Source organism: Varroa jacobsoni, unplaced genomic scaffold, assembly GCF_002532875.2.
Source record: "Varroa jacobsoni isolate VJ856 unplaced genomic scaffold, vjacob_1.0 scaffold_218, whole genome shotgun sequence".
In the NCBI taxonomy this organism is placed as follows: Eukaryota; Metazoa; Arthropoda; class Arachnida; order Mesostigmata; family Varroidae; genus Varroa; species Varroa jacobsoni.
Genome location: NW_019213120.1, coordinates 291,888 through 311,925, shown reverse-complemented (window position 1 = coordinate 311,925; position 20,038 = coordinate 291,888). Strand labels below are relative to the sequence as shown.

The window sequence follows — 20,038 nt, the reverse complement described above, 5'->3', positions numbered from 1 at the left end:
TACGACTACGACGACGACGACGACGACGACGGCGACGGCAACAACAATATTAAGTTACACAGTTTTGATTGTTGTTTGTTGGTCGGTACTCTGTCTGTGAGTTCATACAGGGCTGTTGTCGATGAAAGTGTGTGTTACATTGATTGTTTGGCGCATACGTACCGCTTACGAGGCTCACACCATTGAGGAAATGACTGGCTGCACCAACCCCACTACAACTAAACACTGCAACCCCAGTTCTGCATGATTATCGTACCTTGCGGTATCACTGCGGCTAGTACTTATCGAACAAGGAAGTGCCATCTCTGGAAAACAACACCAGCTGATTCGAACGGAGACTGAGAGCTCGCTGTTGTGTGAATGCAAATAGAAGTTAGTGCAATATCTGCACAACAGCAAATAACAGACAGTTTCTATATAGAAAACTCTCCAGATGTGAGATTAGCGACGTACGCCTCCGGGCAGCCCTGACACCTATAATGGCCGCCTTGAAAATGGCCTTTTACTTTTGAACACAAATTTATAGTGATACCGGAATGCAAAGAAATTTATCTCAAAGTGGTTACTGAGCTCGTGCTACGATAAAGTGCTCGTCGGCTCTAGAACTCGGCCCGGCCAGTTCTATTAGAGAAGGAATAATATTCCAGGCTACCAATAACACTCGGATATTGAGAGGAAAACTTCAGCTGAGAGAGCGTCGGCAGTAGGACTTACTGGAAGGCGCAAAAGCGCATAAGTCAGCCGACGGCGACAGGCCAGAAAAACAAGCGATACAAACAACTCTGTATATATATATATACATATATATAGATATATATATATATATATATATATATATATGTATATATAGTATTCAGTAGGTTAATTAAACAAACGCGCGTATCTCTGTATGAAAAATACGGACGAGAAATATATGGAAATTTGAAGACGACAAAAATTGTTAATGTATAAGTGGTACAAGCAAATGAAACAGCAACTGTAGGTAAATCGAATAGCAACAAGGCGTAATATTTAGATCTCGTGCAATCTACAGCTACCCTGAATCCTACCTCTGCCTGTTAATATCATTGCCGTGCCTATGCTTTTACCAGGACATGTTCCGCCTTAAGTAGCTGCGTCGTATGTAACTTTGGTTCATCTCGGCAAGCTTCTCGGTTAACGCTTAACAGCCAGTTCTCCCTGACTAAACAGTGTATATGTTTACCGCTCTGGACCTTTGATTGCATTAAGAAGAATTGTGCATTATCACTGATTGGCTAATGTGCTAAGGTGTATTGTTATTACCTACACGGACCCAGCGTAGTGTCTCGGAGTTGTCTGGACTAGTCACATTCGAAGTGGTTTTTCTACATACAAAATAATCTCGTGCAGTCAACTGATCTCTTATTTCGTCTTCCTCGCTTGTCCTTAGCTCCTGTTTGAGACAAAGTCAAAATTGATCGAAATCGCAACACGAACAAGGTAATCCCTTGTTTTTTGTACTGTGGTAAGTTGAAACGTTATGTTCTGCTACATGTTATCGGCCGCCCAGGCCATCCTGCGGCAGCAAGCCCTCCTTGAGAGCACGGGTCAGCCAACGCTGGGTCCCGAGCCGAGACTCGCGCCGGTTGTGGGGGATGTAGGCCTACAGGACAGCTTGCGGGCGTCTACCGAATCGAAGGAGCTTGAGGCCGAAGATGACGTCTCCGTCGATGATGATGAACCAACGGTGACGGCGGCTAACAATGGAGACGAAATGGAGCGAGTTGCAAAGGCCAGCCCTGAGGATCAAGGTGAACAGGAAGCCGCCGGTTCCGAGGATGAACCTCCTCGGCCAAGTGAGCCCCAAGAGGAGACCGAAGATGACCCAAACAACTGTGACCCCCAATCGAATAAATGGCGCGGCGCAGAAAAAGATCTCAAATTTTCGATTGAGAAAATTCTCTCGCCAGCATTTGGCAATGATTTCTGGGCGCAATTCCCATTCTACCGGCCGGAGGTGGACTTTCTCCAGCTGCAGAGTCTGGCCGGTAATCTTCAACGACTCCAACAACTGCATGCCGAACAGGCAAAGTTGAGCGCCGCAGCGGCAGCAGCGTCTGCACAAAGCACAGCGGGCCACATTAACCATGCAGCTGTTGCAGCAGCTGCCGCTGCTGGACACGGTGGCCATTTGCAGGCAATGCAGAGTCTTGCAACCTTGCAAAACTGCCTCAAAGCAAGTATACAGCAGCCTCATGCTACAGCTTTGAACGGATTAAACGCCTTACATCATGTCACTGGTCGGCAGTCGTCTGAAACATTGCCGGGTAGTGCCCTCAACAACCTTCAGTTATCCGCGCTACAGTCGATGCAACAATTGCAAAGTCTCCAATTAATACAAAGCCGAAAATCGCCCGAAAGCAGAAAACGGCGGAGAAGCTCGGATGAACCGACTTCGCCAGCGCGAACGCCTGAGGTAACGTCGCCTCAGTCTGGCGCAAGCACCGCGGCAACTGCGGCGCGCATCGAAAGGCACGAAGATTCGGAAAGTCAGGACACCGTCGCTGACGATTCGAGACTGAAGAGCTCAGAAGAAGGTTCAAATACGGGCGAAGAAGTTGTAGGAGTTGATAAGCGAGGTCTGTGGCCTGCCTGGGTGTACTGTACACGATACTCGGATCGGCCGTCCAGCGGTAAGTGGAATACGACAAGACAGGTGAAAACTTGTTTTTTAGAAATTGTTGTGTGTAGAGTTTGCTTTATTTGCAGGGGTTCACGAGCTTCGAATAATCCGCGTATTTATACTTCACTATGAAATTACATAGCCGTCAGTCTCGGGTTGATTTGCAGATAATTACGCCTTCGCCTAAGTGGCGAGGTTTTGCGCCATGATATATTGTTTAGAAAAAAATCTTGTATCGTAATAAGTCCATTATTCGGAACTCAGCTAGCTATCATATTGGGCAATTTAGAAAATGCTCAACCTCTTTTTCATCGTTGAGCAACTGTGACCCTTTTGTTTCAAAAAAAACAACCTTTATTTGCACAAGGAGTCTACATTCTTAACGGATTCAAGTGGCAAATGTTTACATTCAGAGCTCAGAACATAGAAATTTCCTAATTATCGATACATCATTAACGTTTACGCTGAGCAAACAGTAAAACAAAGCAAGCAAAGATTATTTCACCATAAAACGGTGGTCAGAAGGAGTCAAATGTAAGTAAGATGGCAGAGATCATTATTGTTCATTTTATTTGCCCAATGGTCGATACGGCCTCCTTCTTTCGGATTTACACGTTTCTCACATGGTACTTCAACCAATGGAATGGTGGACAAAATGTTAGCGAGCTTACTTTAATTGGAGTACAACATTCCAACAAGATGCAAAAAGAAGGAGAATACTACAAATTTGTTCCCAGCCTTTCAAAATTGATAGTTTTCGTGGTATGCCCATTTCTATTTTTTGACCTCGAAAATTTTAATTTATTTTCCTGGATATCGATATCCATTGCTCGTTCTTTTTTACCCAAGACCCAGTCTTTGTAATCGGTGAATATCGCGCATACTCATCTCCACTCTCTCAGCTGCATAATGGCTGCTCCCTTCGAATTCGCTATTCCCTGAACAACGCGCCAGCCGTACGCTCATTATTGTTACATACAATCATCTGTTAATTGACTGTATTGTTATGTACATGTTACCCCTGTTAGCTGGTTGTACACAAGACGTCTGAAGATCATTGAAGACAAATAGTTGGAAGAGCAACAATTACGTAGCGCGCACAGAAACCCCCACTTGATGTATGACTATACCTGTTTGTAACGTTACCGAGCGGCGTCCCGACTTCAGCTCAAAAATGGGTAACGAACGCTTTTAATTCGATATAGCCGGCCCAAGCCCGAAAAACCATCACTCTTGTCGCTTTGTCAGCGCGTACGGATTGCGAGTTCATCTTGTCTACTTCTTAGCGCAATTTCGAGCAGGATTGTTGACTGTTGAAGAGCGCAACATACGAATGGTTCACGTTGCAACAAACCACTCAGCGCAGCTAATGCTCTCTGTTCCACTCGTCAAAGTACACCCCAAGCCTGACATTAGCGTCGACTCGTTGGGTTCGCAGAGAGGCAGACAACACACGGAAAACGCGTGTCTTCTTCATGGTGTTGTCGTTGTTGATGCTGCTGTCGTTTGTTGTAGTTGTTTCAATTGACCCGACAAGTGAACGAGCCAGGCTGCAGAATAATGCACCCGATAATAGATAGATTATTATTATTATCAATGCTGTATAGGGTAGCGACAACCGCCGAGATATGGCGCGGCCGCCGCAAATGCCGTCCACTCCGATACCCGTCCCTCAGTCAGTGTTGTTGGGGCAGTCGGCTAGCTAGTGTCAGATAAAGGGAAGAGCCAGTAGACGCGTGAAGCAGAAGTTGAGAGTCGTAAGCATCGTTTTGTACGCGATGGATTATACATTTACACTAGCGCTGTTACAACTTTAACTTCTATTACATTGTTATGACATGGATCAGTGCTGCCGAGAGTAGCGTTTCGTAAAGGAGAAACGAACTCGCATCTTTATTACCGCTATTATCACTACGACTATTATCGTTATCATTCTAGTTATCAGTATGATCATTACTTGATTGTTGAATTACTTTTGACAGCGGAAATGGACACAAAGGGTGTTCGTTGACGTGCGCTTTCATAATAACGTGCAGCGTCACAGCGACGACACTAGCTACGCTGGAAAACACGTGGTTGGAGGAAGCATTATTGCTTGTTCTTGACTGTTTCATTTCATAACCAGATCAGCTTTGATTCACTCGAAGCCGACGACGGGAACAGCAATGATCACACATGAGCAACATTAGCATACGTTATAGAAAAAGATTACTTCGCATAGGCGGTGACAAATCTCTGCCGACGAATCATCTACTCGAGCATTAGTTGTCGAAACTAGCTCGTCAACATGATCAGACATAATCGGAAAAAATTATCCAAGATGCTCACCGACGGCCATGTTTCCGTCGTAGCACATTATAGCGAAGCTGCACAAAACAGCCAGACGGTTCGGGCGCTCAATTGATTTAGTCGTCGACGAATCCGTTGCGGTCGATTAAAGAAGGCAACTTCAGAAATACTTCTGCTGGCGCTTCTAGTAGAATGGAACGTACTTCCAGAATGAGAACGAAATAGCTTGGAGATGATAACTTGCCAATGGTAGTAGAACGGTCATCTTAGAGGCCGCTATTCTTTTCCTTAAGTCCTATTAAAGAGCGGCAATTGCAACTGTCAATAATAAGGCAGGAAACGCTGCGCGAGGAAGATGAATGGAGCAGATTATAAATTAAATGTAGCTTAGCTCATGAAGATCCCGCCTGCTGACGAAAATCGTGGTGAGGATGAATCATAGCAAAAAAAATCACAATAACGATAACGCTACCACTTCTGCGACAACTACGAGAACGTTTAACGGCCGCAGTTAAGCCCAGTTAACGACTTTAACCTGGCAAACCTACTACTATTTGATGCTTGACCCTGTGAAGATTTGGGCTGCAATAGGTTCAAATCGATGCTTATCAACGTCCAACGAGAGGCAAGTTACTGTGACGATAAAAGTCGTAACTGAAAGCAGAGAAAAAGTTCTGATTAGCGTAATAATAACGATACACAAAGATGTACATTAGAAATAAAGCTAAATTTCTTGTTTTACTGCAGAGATTCGATTGTTGGCCTTATTACTGGAAGAGGTTCTCTGAAATTCTGAATCGATCCTTAACGTCTGGACACAAAATCCGAAATATTTACTCAGCCAACGCCAGCAACTATTACATACGTTTCAGTTACCCCAGTCGAGTATGTATTCTTGCGTACGTCGTATGTTGCTATCTCTACTATGGAGATAGAGTTTTAGTTAGAACACCATAACGTACGGCTGTTTGTAGCAACAACGAATTTACGAATCATTTTGTAGGCTGTGGACATGTGCAAATGTCATACGCTGTGTTACTACAACAAGTTTCTTGTCTCATTGTGTTGTTGTTACGTGAACTTACCCGCACGTTTCTACCCGGTCAGCGCCCCAACAGCGGAAAAACAGTATCCTATTCTCTAGACCTCTGTAGCACTCGTATCTGTCACTGCAATATGGCAGAAGATACCTTCCGTCTTCCTAAGCGGCGCTCGGTTGTGTTTCTTTTGCTCATATACACACCGAACTGTTCGTACTAACGCGGACAGACCTTTTGCCTTACCTGCCACGAGTGCCGCTGGCAGTAATGTCGGCGCCGTTTGCTTGCCTTCGCTTGTTGCGAGTACTGGTAATGCGAAACGACCATTTCAGTTGACAACAATTTGGACTCTGTTTGACTGATAGAACAGCTGACGGCGTCACTGACTCTTCGACTACAATAGAAATAATGGATCGGTCACATTTAGTTCTGCGTCCGCCGTTGCCAGGCCATTCGAACGCTCGGCCGCTCTCGTAAACAAGCTAGACAACTATACGTATATATGGACAAATACAGAGATAAGGTCGTCAAAAACGCATATGGTCGTCCTTATAATTCTAATAATAGTAAGTGGGTGAGTGAATGAGCATGTACGAATGTTTTCTCAGTACTGATCGCTACCATCATATTGCCCTGTAGCTGTGCGCGTCGTTCTGCAACAACGAACGACGCAAGGAGAGGCGACAGCCCTACTACTAGTCACAACCTCTATTCTACATGTAGCTACTACACACATACGTTCGGACAGCCAGTCGTTTTCCCCAGCGTAATCAGCTCTCGTGCTGGCCTCCGTTTCGCAGCGGGCCAGAGGTCGCTGCTGGCTAGCTTGTTATTCTTCGCGAGCATTATTATTATTATCATCATTATTATTATTGCAGCCGTCGGCAATCGAAGATGAATAAGCCTGTTCGATTGTTGAGCACCCGCCTCGTCGTAGACGATGTATTCAGCATGTTGCTGCTTGCTCGACTTGCCAGTTCTCGTGTTGCTGCTACCACCGCCGCCGCAAACCGCACACACAGGCAAACAGACAGTCGCACATCAGATATACGCTTCGTTTGTCCGGAGCCATTCGTTTCCATTCGTTCACTCATTTGTGCACAAATCCCAGACGCAAGTATATACCCTGCATGTGACGCTGATACTGCTGTTATAGGGTAAAGGGGAAGGGAGGGCCTGCTGGTCGGCCTACTCGTGCAGCCGATGTACCATAATATGGCCTTTCATACGAGCGAACTCCACACTTGCATATCTACAGGCAGCACACGCGGAAGCTCTCACACTCAGCAGCTCACACATCCTTGATCCCCCCCCCCCCCCCGGGGGTTGAACTACAAGTCGTCGGGCCGAGCTCGACCGTATTAAGAAGAGCTAAGCGGACCACGATAGCTGAGGGCGGCACGTCGCCGCGGTGGTGGCGTCTGCGCGCTCGGGATGCTCGGGGCGGTGTTTCTTCTCAGAGAGCGCGCTGCTACAGCTTCCCTCTACAGCGTCCGATTCTCTTGTGTGCTTGCTAGCTAGCCAGCCTACGAGCCAAAGAGTGTACGCCAAAGAACGAACGCCGCCAAGACAATCCCTCGGTCGGTTGCGCTCTTATTAAATTTAGTAGTAGTAGTAGTATAACACACTAGATGGACACACATAGGCACAGCTCCAACTCGATATACCCACACAGAGCGAGCCAGGGAGGGACACACATGCACGCATTGAGTATGCGCATGCACAACTCGAACAATTTGTTCCCCCTTCTGTCGTTCGTCGGTGTTGGACGAGCTGCGGCCATTCATTCCCCGTTCATCGACTCTCGGCCTGCCGGAGCGGTGCTCGTCGATCTGGCCGGGTCCCTGTCGTTCTCTCCTGCTGGAGCACCAGCTCGCGGCGGATGGGCGGAGAGAGATAGCACAAGTATAGAACGGAATGGGACGAGATGGCTTGCCGGGCAGGCAAAGAAAAAGGGAAGCTTTAACGGTGGTGGCAGTGGAGGCTGCTCTTCACAAAGGGAACAGCGCACAGCTTCCCAGACGGAGAGAACAGTGTTCCCGAACACTCCTGAGCCTTGAAGCTTCGCGATCACTGCAAGCTCAAACAGCACCATCACCAGGTCATGCATGCCGCCATACAGCAGCCAATGCAAGACTCGCACGAGCTCTACATGTGAACATTTCACCTGCATATATGTTCCCGTGTATGGATAGTGAAGACCTATGGAGTGAGTTGGTCGTCATCATAGCATATCCATTGCGGGCAGGGCTATCCATGATTGCTATAAACTAACTCCCAAATGTGTTAGTTTGATGACGGCACAATTCGGGCTTGTTTCATAGGCGTTCCACGCTAGCAGTTCACTGACTGGCTGGCAGCTGTACCCCTAATAGTACTTAATGTTATTTTGGAGCGTCTGCAATTATATGCTCGCTAAAATAAGTGGGCAGAGAAAGAGCGTTTTGTTGGTAGAATAGCCAGCTGACTTTAAATAATGTTAAAGTATGCGTATAGATATCTGGAAGACATAAAAATGCATACTAATGAGTGTCTTTTTTACTTTATTTACCCAAGTTTAACGGTAGAGTAGCATAGCAGGATAGATGTAGATAGCATAAGCGATACGAGTAGGTAAACGATAAGCGATACGGCTTTCGTTCTCTGCGTTTCCTGTAAACACCGTACAAATGGACTACATTTTTGGCAACTGTCAATACACTATCTGGGTTTCAATCAGCCAATTCAATACCGATCACTAATAACAATACCTTTCGCTATGAGACTTATTATCTGAATCATATATCACCTAACGCGTCAACGAAATGATAAGCCAATTAATTTTTTTGTACTTATAAATCCAATACCTTCTTGGTGTCTTCCTGAGCTTTTTCCCGGTTTTCGCATCAGCACAAGTTCGAATGATCGTTTAGCGAAGACATTGTTACGCAACTTGTGTCTGTTCATGCTTGACCGTGTGCGCAACGACTGCATGAATGTCGGCTGTGTCCTTCAGCCTTCTTCGCCGTCTAACACAACACAGATAGCCTCAGCATCGACTAAATCTCCAACATTCGGCGAAGGTGTCGGAGCACCTCAGCGCGGCATAATGCGCTTAAGGGAGGCGAAGATGTGAGCAGCTGTCCTTTCTGCCGTTTGTCGCTTATATCACTTTAACCTGTTTTTGTCCTTTTCTTCTTGTTCGGCTGATCCTGTTATGAGTGCCGCTGTTGCTGCTATAGCTGTGAAATAGACAATTCTGAAGTGCGGCTGCTATATGCACGCAGGCCGACAATCCGCCAGACCAGCGTGTCGCATGTGTCATCGTCAGCTGAAGGTATTAGTAATTCTTTTTACGTAGCTTCTACCCGGCCCGTCTTCGTTTTATTTTTTCCTCAGTTTTCTTGCTGTGGTTGTTGTTGCTGTTGATGTGGGCAAATGTCTTCGACTACATTATTCAGCAACACCTTTCCCAGCGAGTTTTATCCTCCATCTCGTCTTATTCTCTCAAAAACCCTGCTCGCCAGGATTCGTATCTACGTGCGCCTCCCCCTCCCCCCCCCATGTTACGACGGTCGCGGCGGCAGATTTTGAACATCATCATATCGCTCGTTCGTATGACATCGCGCTTCCTCGCGACTTCAACGCTTCGCCTCGATATTTCTGCCTATGGATATACACATGGTATTACTGGACGTATGTGACACGAGCGACTTCGACCCATAATCTTTCGTAGAAATTACCCCTGCAGCCACACAAACAACAACATTAGCGTCAACATAAGCAACTACGGTCTCGAACTGAGGGCAGGCAAGAGGGGCATGGAACCAGCGCCCTGTATGGCGGCACGCTTATTATAATCACCGCCACAAGCGCGACCCCACTGCCACCGCGATTTGGTTGCGCCGCAGTGCACTGAGTTAGTTAGCTGTATCGAGTAAATATTACTTGGGCATATTGGGTATATGTTGCCTGGTATTATCGGCTTCTATCCTGCTAGTGCTTAACACTTCATGCTTAAGGCTATGACCGCCCGCCCGCCCGCGTACATTCACATAGAGCAACAGTGATTGACTGTTCATCACAGTAGATGGCAGCAGTGATGCTTTTTTAGATGACTTTTGCTGCCAGAGAGAAGAGAGTGTGTGTTTTGTGCAACCTGCGGACGTCAGTGTACAAATATACCTGTTACGAGATATCAGTTCGAATATGTATATATATATATGTATGTGTTCGCTATGTTATCTCGCCTGGTCTTTGCTGTCGTTGTTGGTGGTGACGGGAACGCCGAAGACGCCGGCGCCGACGTTAACAATCCCGGAGACTGTTGCTTTGCTGCTCATCTCGGCTCCGCCGGCGCCATTACGAATGCGAGTACCTGGGTTAGGGCATAGGTGGCCAACCGATCGACCAACGTGTGTGGCCTTATCGAATCGGGCGACAGCAGCACAGCGGCGTGCCACTAGAGTGCTGTTGCTCTGTGGTCATTATCGTTTGTCCGCAATTCTCCTTTGCTGTGACTGTCCTGTGTGTGGACATTCTTGTGACCCTTAGGTGACTTAGCTCCATGTGAAAAGCTGGCTACCTAGCCGAATACGTCTGACTCTGAGCTGTGGACAGCAGCAGCGGCGGTAGCTATTACCAAATAGAGGGACATTGCGACATGAAGGTCGACTCATCCGCTCGTTATTCTTACACCATTGTCATTGAGAAGCGTTGTAAAAGCTCACTGCTCGCCAGCGGCGCCAAACCTATGTACGATACTGCCGCTATCCGGATCGGTAGAGGCGACGACGGCAGCGTCGCTGGCGTTTGCTAACAACGCATGGGCACCCTGCAGACTTTTTGCCGCTACAGGGCCGGCGGGAGATGTCGGCAAGCGAAACATATTAGCACCTATTTAGACATTTAGAGACAAAGCGAAAGCGGGGGAGAAGTGTGAAAGGTCTATAGGAAGGTTGCAGTCGCCATAACGGCCCCATCTGGCAAGACAACGCTAAGCTTATCTGCAACAACAGAGAAGCTTCAGGCAGAATCAAGGGCAGGCGGGGTGGCGTTGGTGGAAAAGACTACGATTAACCGCATAGCTAAAAACGATGCTGTGTATAGATTTAATAACTAGGTAACGGCGGTAAGATCGAACCTTGCCAACAGCGTCTTTGGGTAGTAATTAGCTATCCATGATGGAGGAACACGGTGTGACACTTCATGATGTGCGTTGTAGACGCGCCCGCTATGTATAATACACAACCAAATCGAAACGACGACTCTTATAATAGAACCCTGTTGCGCACTCCATACCCGAGTGTTAAACGAAGCGACGCCTCGCATGACATGAACGTCTACCTAACTAACCCAAATATCTACAACCATCAACCAGTTATGATTAACATGACGTCAGTGAAGTTCCCAGTTGAATTCCACACGACTTTGGACATACAAAACTTCTGGGCTATAACAAAACATTCGAACGAAAAGTAGAAATCTTGCACGCGGGTGGGTTTTCTACAATCTGCTTCAGTGATCAAGTCGAAAGCCGTCCGAGGTAAGGCCTGCGAGGAGCGAAAATAGCTGACCGTTTACTGACAACATATAGTAATATTCTAGAAGAGAACGTATGGACACCATGCCACTGTTGTTGCTCCGGGGCGAAAAGGGAACACGGGCCAGAAGTCTGAGTGAGACCTTCAAGATGCGTCATGTAGAGATTGCTGGAAAGTTTCATCTTTTCGTTGTATATTAGTATTACTGTAGAAGCGTGTTTGAGTCCGAAAGCCGGATCAAATCAGCCTCTTTGATGATTTAACCCATACGGCAATATATATTTTTTGTGTCATGCATGAATAAATGGACCAAACAGCTGTGCGTTCTGTTCAGCGCACGATAGGCAATCGTTTGTACGGCCAATTTTTTCCTTATCTTAATAACGTTAAAAACAGACCTACTACATGCCAGATTGAAGATATGTGTTGCAAACTCTAGCAGTGGCTATCCATTGTAGAGACTAGCCCATTTTTAGTACATAAAAATGTCTACTTTGCACTATACGACTATTTCGCGCGCGAAAGCTGTTCTCCACTCATACAGCCGTTACATCAGTAGCCGGCTATAATATATCATTACTAAGTATCTAATAGTATTTGCCGAAAATTTGCATAACTGCAATGATTGCCGGAACAAATTCAACGGTCTGTTACTTCTGCATGCTGATCATTCTGTCGTTTAATGTTTGACGCCGCCTATACAGGCTAGACATACGTTCCTATGGACCTTTTTGATCCGCTAAACGCTACGTTTCATTTGTATTTAGTCAGTTGCGTTTGATCTTGTACCAGTTTGTCTACCTAACTTTGTTGACGCTCTACGCATCGCACTGAGTCCATATGCGCCTTTTCATCATCAGGCATAGGTTGTTTATAGCTGTCCTACCGCAGTTCGTGTGGTTGCATAGGTCTATTGTTGGATTAGCCTTAACTTGTTTCTTGCCGGGTTTCACCATAAGGAAACAGAAGTACGTGCACTGCTATCCGCTCGCTACGGATCGACGATCGATGCTGAAGTGGCTGTGCCGTCGTTCAAACTGTCTCCAGCCGTATTTCGCGCAGGTTCTACTCGTCACTGGGCTAACTCAATCAAGTGCGCAACTGATTTTTGCGCTTCAGCCTTTTAGCCGCTAGCCCCGGCTGAAACGCCACCAAACTCCAGTGGATCCTTTCGGCCACCAGCAGAAGCTGTAGCAACTCTTGTCTCATGGGCGCAGCATCTTTTTTCTCGTTTTTACCTTTTTTGTTCCTTTTCTTCATCTCCTTCGGCAAGGCATTTTGCCCGACAGGGTCCCTCAGCGTGGACATATCGGCCGGGTCGCTTTCTCTGCGTGCGTAAATGCAGCATCTCTATCAGTGGTTGCTGTCGTTGTTGCGGGAAGCAACGACCCATTGCTCCTGAGTGTCTTGATATCCAAATTATTGACCGATAATCTTCGTCACCGTCACACTCTCCCCTACCCCGTGTGCCCTCTGTCTAGCCGTTGGCCGGTGCGCCTTCAGCGACTCCTCGGCCTAGTGCTTCACGTCGTTGATGCTGCTCTTACCGCTGGTGGCGCTGCTCGATTCGCTGCCCGTTCGTTGTGTTTTGTCGTTTTCCCCCCGATTGGCGTCAACTCACTCATCTTCTATCGTTCGTTTGATTATTCTAAGGGGCCTCCTCACAAGCGGTCCAACAGCGCCGGCTTGGGTGCTGCTGCGGCGCTCATGCTGTATTCGCTGTCATTCTAGTGCTGCCTCTTGGCTTCACTCTTGTTCATGGTAGGGCTGCTGCAGACGACGAAATGGCTCTGCGGACCACCCAGGCAGCGGATGAAGAAGGAGCGGCGCTCACTTCAGAGTGCACGACTAGAGGGGAGGGACGACAGAATGAAAAAACGATGCATGTTCCAATAGCAGCAGCAGCGGAGGCGACGGTGGCAGGGAGCAGCACCATGAGTGCGAATACTGCTGCCGTCGACGCGAACGCCGAATGGCGAACGGAAAGTATCGCCTTGTTCCCGCTTCACTCCATTCAGATTCAGCCGCCAGATCGACACCAGCAGCCAGCGGCATGGGCATCAACAAAAGTAATAACAACAGCACAAAACACTACCAACAGCGTGTCTGCCTTCGAAACCGTCAGCAACAGCAAGAAAAGCAGCTTCATCAATGGTTCTGTATTTTTTCTGCTGCTGCGTCTGGCGGCGATGGATGTATTTCTTTTTACCTTTGCCTTATTCCTGTCGTCCTTGCCGGTAGGGTAGTCCGGCTGGCTTCTCCTTGCTTGTTACCCTAAACACACGCTACGGTTACAGGACATCGGATGTGTGCACAGAGTTCCGATTGGTAGGGTGATGCACACGATGCAGCATTTGTGTACTGGCGCATTCTTCCCATCTGATGTTATTTCGTCTTCCCATCACACTACATATGATTCAAGGCGTCGTAGATCATGTGGCACGTTTGTGACATTATTTACATTACCAGATATCGAGAGCACGCCACACTATCCTATAGCAGTACTCGGATAAACAGCATGTAATTTCTTTTAAAATATGTCTATACTTGCCTGCATTCGTCACCACGGCTATATTTTACTGAATCATTGACGATGTCGTTGCTTTCTGACAGAAAGAGAAAAAAATCTCCTGGGACGCTTTGCTCTATGTCTGAGCCACCCCTGTAGCAAGATGCAGACTACAATATAAAGCCGTTTTATATGGAACAACTTTAAGGATCGCGGGTACTATTGTACATTACCGCAATCTTAGGCAAGTCTGTCTCGACAATGGTTCGACGGCCACCGGCAATGACCTACCGATAAGATCGTAGTGTACTGCGCGCAACCATTTCGCAACAAGGAGACTACGGCAGCCGAAGGCAAGCCAAGGTTATGTCTGCTCAGAGCAATGTGACATGTTGCAAATGCGCTTGAGACGTTGCCTGGGCTACCCTCCGTGCCATCTTCGCGCTTCCGATGAAGCTCAGCGTCGCCGACATGATCTCTTTTTCCTCTAAGTTGTCCTTATTATTCACATGGCTGGGCTAAACATATGGGAAGATCTTGTTGCCTTATAGGCTGACTATATAGAGCCGTTAACTCCATCTAAGACATGAATCGACATCAGGCGCATCTTCGCGAGGACGAAGCGCTGAGGTCGCTTTGGAATCTCCGATTCGTCGAACGAGTTTTTCGCTCAGCCGCTCATGAGCTGACAGCTAACAGAAATCGGGACAACGACAGCGGCAGAATGCAACGATAACGACATGGCTTGAATCGAACAGTTGCTGACAAAGCAGCATTTAGCGGCCGCGATGGAGTTCGAGTGCGCACCGGTGAGTATTTAAGATGGCTGAGTCGTGCAGTTTGTCAGAGCTTCCCGTCAACTGCGATCTGTTAGGCTTTTAGGTACGCGCACACCGAGCACAATACTGCAAGAGTCATAGCTCCATATGAGATCGACATCTAACGACGGCTGACGCTGAAGATGACTCGATACGTAGATAAAGAAACAGAAGGCCGCAGGAATCGCATCCTTTCGTGGTCAACTATGAGCCAAATCGGAAAATAATAAGTAGTCGATACTATCTGCACAGGCAAACATATGTGGACGGACAGGTAACAGTAACCAAGTGTACGACTCAAAGGTCTCTCATCAGCGGTCACCTAGTCGGCCCATACCATTATTCGTATACCGCAAGGTTCAAACTGTCTTCGGCCACCTTTAAGGCCTAACGATGCTACTCGACCAATTGTTTTGTGTGTGGATGCATGTTGCATGGGGTGCAAATATGCACCTCTATCATGGGGTGCTGCCTACTCGCCGGTCACCCATAACCCTATAATCGAAGAATAACGAGCGCTTCTTTGAAGAGGAGCGAAGTCTTCGGAGTTCGAAGTCCTCATACAATAAGAAATGAGCAACGAAAGATCGCAGCAGAGAGCGCGCGCGTGAAAGAGAGAGCGAGGGAGACTGGGCTGGTTAGGAAGAAGTCAAGTCACACAACAAAACGTCAAAAAGTCGGGAAAGAGATCTTAGTGTATATGTTGATATGTTCTCGTTTGCTCTTCTTTTTAGCTACCCTGTCCTGAACGATTCGTATATGTGGGCATACAGGCGTAGCTACAACATCGACGGCAATACCAACAAATAGAAGAGGGGGACGGGGGGACCGTTAGGAGTGAGTACGAAACAAGACAGACACCGTTCTATTCGATCATCACAACCACGGCCTGATATTGCTGTTCCTATCAGGACCACTACTCGTGTAGCACTTAACTGAACCGCACGAAAGAGAAGCTTCTGGCTGCGACTCCAGCGCTACGTACGAACTCCACAGAACCCCCATGGCGCCCGAACGCTTCCCAACGATACAGGTTACATAGGAGAGGTGACGCGACACCTCTGCGCGAAATGTCCGCTGGCGACTCCTGTGGCGAGCATGTGGTTATCGTTGTACAATTGCCCAGTCGGAAACTAGAGCGGCTTATTGTGTTTGCCGTAATGCTCTAGATCAGCGGCGAGCAGAACGCCTGAGCTCGGTACGTAAACTATCTCGAGAGCAGACAAAGGCGGGCTGCATTTCTAGGATCTTCGATTTGCCTCTGGTGGGAATTGCTTTGAGTTACATTTCTGTGTGCTTTTGGGTGGCGGAACGATGATCGCAGGCAAATTGCCTTCGATTGATAATGGCGACGGCAGCAATTTTCGCAAACAGTGACGCCGCTACTTAAAAGCCATTCATTCAGTCGTTCGCCTCGAACTCGCCTAAGGTGCTACAGTAGGCAATGGGCGTAGATGGGGCTCCTGTTTAGCTTCGTCGCGGACACTTCGTCATGCAAAAACTAATTATTGCTTGAATATCAGCGTTCTAGATGGTACCGTAACTTATCAGAATCGGTGGTCTTACCGATGGCATTATGCGGGGGCGAGGCTTAGACGAATCAGAGTGTCTAAAATATTCTTTTGTGATAAACAATAGCAATATCATGTTGGATTTCCCTCATCTACTGCCTATCTAGTATTTTCTTCACGAAACAACTACGGCCGCGTTAATATCAGTATGGTAATGAGACCAATATACATAGAGAAGCGTGTGTATTTCTCATGAAACCAGTAATGCGTGAATTTCTGTTTAGAAACTTTACGGTCTTCCCCGCTCATCACTATATATCACGTGAAAATTGTTACGCAAGTCAACGACAAGATCAAACCTTTTCTCTTTCGTCTGCGATGCGATCTGAGATCATATAGTTTATAGGCAGTAGTAGCTTATAGTGTCTGTTCGTTGGTTAGTTAGCCGTAGTAATATCAGTAACTGTCATTCCGATCCGGCTGCTAATGTTCAACTCGCCGAACGGCGATAGACGGCTGGTGCATTATCGAGTCAGCGATATCACTGCCGCTCCGACACGATTCGGATCGAACCAACTCCATCTGCTTTGCCAACAGCGCTCAGCAACCTACAGATCACCGGCATACACATACCATCCGTAACAGTAGGACGTTCGTGACATAAGAACAATGAAGTGTTTAGACTGGACGAAACGGAAGGTTGGAAAAGCGCACGTTGAGGGCCCCAGCTGAAGAAGGTGACGGCCGTAGCAGTCACAGTCTTCGCAACAGCAATGTTGGCTGCCATCTTCAATCATCATCGTTAAACAATAGATATTATTTTCGAAATTGTTTTTTGTTTCGCGTGCTTGTTGACAGTTAGAACAGGAAAACGACAATAAGATGAAACACGGCAGGGGAAAAGGACTGACGCAACGTAAGATAGAGCCAGCAACGCAAACGGGCAGATACGTTGAATTCTGTCAAGCAAGCGTCTTTGGCAATCTTAGCTCTTGGTTGTTACGGTCCACGGTGTGTCTACACACAAATGAGCTAGTCGGCCAAATGGCAAAGAATAGCGTTTTAGGCCTGGCCTGCACCGCGGGTAATAGCTAATAAGAGAACGAAGCTATGATCTAGGCGGACATGGAGCTGTTGACGTTTCAAGAACATTTGACAACCGGCTGAACTTGGAGAAGTAACGGCAGGTGTTCCTGCAGCGATCGCAACAATGACGATTCAGGCGCGACGAAGCATCGATTTTTGTTCATCGATTGCAACTTCTGTGAGCCTGTTTTTGTGCCTGCTACGCTAGACTATCTTTGTGGCAGTGGCCAATAGAAATAAAAACGACGCGTCTATCCCAATATATAGATATGTATTTGCCGATGTTTATGAACGTGCCTTCGAGCACGTTTTCGGTTTCTCTGGCTTTACGTGCCTCATAATCAAAACGAGGCGATAGAGGTTGTAGTGCTATACATACCGTGAGCTTCGTATTCAAGAAACATGTGTTAGCGGGACTATAGTGACACGGCAGGTAGTTCTAATCAGACATATATCATATGATGCACAAATAAGTTCATCTGTGCGACTGTCAGTGTATGGAGACGGATGTACAGAGAAAGAGATCGATATCTGTAATAAGAAGCTAGCCTTTTATTGTAAGTAAACGTAATAATCGTATGCTAATAGATCTAGTAGAATATTTACACCCTTCCTACACTCGTATCAGCTATAACCCAATAATTATACTTTCGTAGATATTACACAGATAATGATAGAGCTGCTGCACATATATCCTCTGCACAGTATCGGCACATTTAGGCGCAGACCGCCACACTGGCGCGTCGTCGTGTTGATGTCTACCTCATCACAAGTGGTCCTGCTCGCTAGGAAGACACACATTCAACTCGTATGATGATCATTCAGTGATCGACTGATTACCACCAGTATGGAACTATTAGTTACTACTACTTGTACCACGTAATACCGTTGACGCCGTCCGTCCAGGCAATGGCTCATGGCAAGTAGCAATGATGTCGACCGTCTCTGCCCCGTTATTCATACTATTATGATTGCACTAAGCAGTCCGAGTGTCCAAACTGATCGCGGTAATGTTTTACATGGGCAGTTCTGCTTAAAACGGCAGTGTACGCAACCAGCAGCTACAAATTTCTTTTGCTTTCGGTAGACAATAGATAGTTCTTGTAGTAACCTTAGTTGTGGTTCAAGTTAGCAGTAGTGGTCGTGTTAATACCGCTGATACTGGCCTAGTTCACACCGGCTTCTCGTCCTTAGAGCCTATCTCTGTATGTACGTCTATGCGTGTGCATGTTACTGTGTGCTACTGCCGCCGCCGCTGCCGCTCTACCCCGCGAAAGGTGACGGCATATAGAATTATTCGTAAACATGTAACAACTCTTTCACAATTCAGTCAGCTAACCGCTTCGAGAATAAGATGACGGAAGCAGCGGATAGCCGTCGCAGTCGAACCATCTGCTTGCACGATCTGTGTCGTCTTCGACGATGCGCCTGATTCCACTGCTGTTATTAGGCTCAGCTCAGTGCCTTAAGTTCGGGTCAGTTCGACTGTCAATGCCTGCTTTGTCCATTTATCCTCTTTTCGCATAGCATTATAATATTTGAATGTAGGAGAACAAGGGAATACAAAGCAATTTAGAGCAACACGCGGAAAAATAGAACGGCGAAGCGTACAGTGATGCACACCCTCAGCAAAGCAAGTCAGCGTTACAAATCGATTTAAGAAATAGCACAGTGTACATGTTTACGAAGTGTTTATACAAACTGGTAATTAATTAAGTAATTAACTATCTCATCGTAAATTGAGATCTACGAATATCTTTCTGTGTCGAGATACTTTGTTGCGGAATCAAATGTGAAACGAGGGGGTATGCCCACCGAGACGGAGCGCTTAATGATCAACTTCATATGTCGTCTAGCGAATTCGCAACGTAATCATGCGATACAAAGAAAGCGTCGAAATAGCGCAAAGACTGTTGTTCAACCACCTTTCAAACTTCCTGTTGAATCAGCACCATCAAATAGTATGGCTATGTGGGAGTAGTGATGCTTATGGGGATAGGTGTCACTCACATTTTACGGACTTTAACATTATCAACGATCTCCATAGGCGCCAAATCGGCCCCAGAACGACGTTGAATATTTTAGATTGATTTTTCTCAACTGCGCGTACGTTGACGACAAGCACACCGCTACAGATACCCGAATATGCATAGCACACAACCCCCGAGCCCCGCTCCATGTGCTATCCTTTTCTTGCTTCTATTATTAGCTTTCTACAGTTTTTGTAGATTTGTTGTACAGCTTTTTAATGCTAGCTTTTTGATGCATCTAAGAAAATCACTGTTAGCCGTTTAGTTTAACTAAAATATATTTGGCAATTCTGTTTCCATATACTCATAACTTTATTATGATTGTTGATGCAGTGACGTACATGCACACAACATATGCGTATTTATACGTGCCATTAGATCGTATATTGCTGGCGTCATTATTATACGGTAATGTTCGTAGTAAATAATAGGGGATAGTTGTTCCAGTTCGGGTAGAGCAACACGTCGACTATGTACGAACGTGCATGAAATGATAAGGACATTACATTAAAAATTTTGTTGTCCTGCCTTTGACTGGCTGTTGTCGCCGTCGTCGACTGCGGATACACCTCGTGAGCACTCGCGTAGA

At 46.7% G+C, this 20,038-nt stretch overlaps 1 protein-coding gene across 1 annotated transcript in view; it reads left to right on the top strand.

The window, feature by feature from the left end:
- Positions 1–20: 20 nt before the first annotated feature.
- LOC111273715 (uncharacterized) overlaps positions 21–20,038 on the top strand; it is a 64,726-nt gene continuing 44,708 nt past the window's right edge. Inside the window, exon 1 of the mRNA XM_022855603.2 lies at positions 21–2,654. Within this exon, the coding sequence (XP_022711338.1) occupies positions 1,502–2,654 (1,153 nt within the window). The 5' untranslated portion in view covers positions 21–1,501. The remainder of the gene's footprint in view (positions 2,655–20,038) is intronic.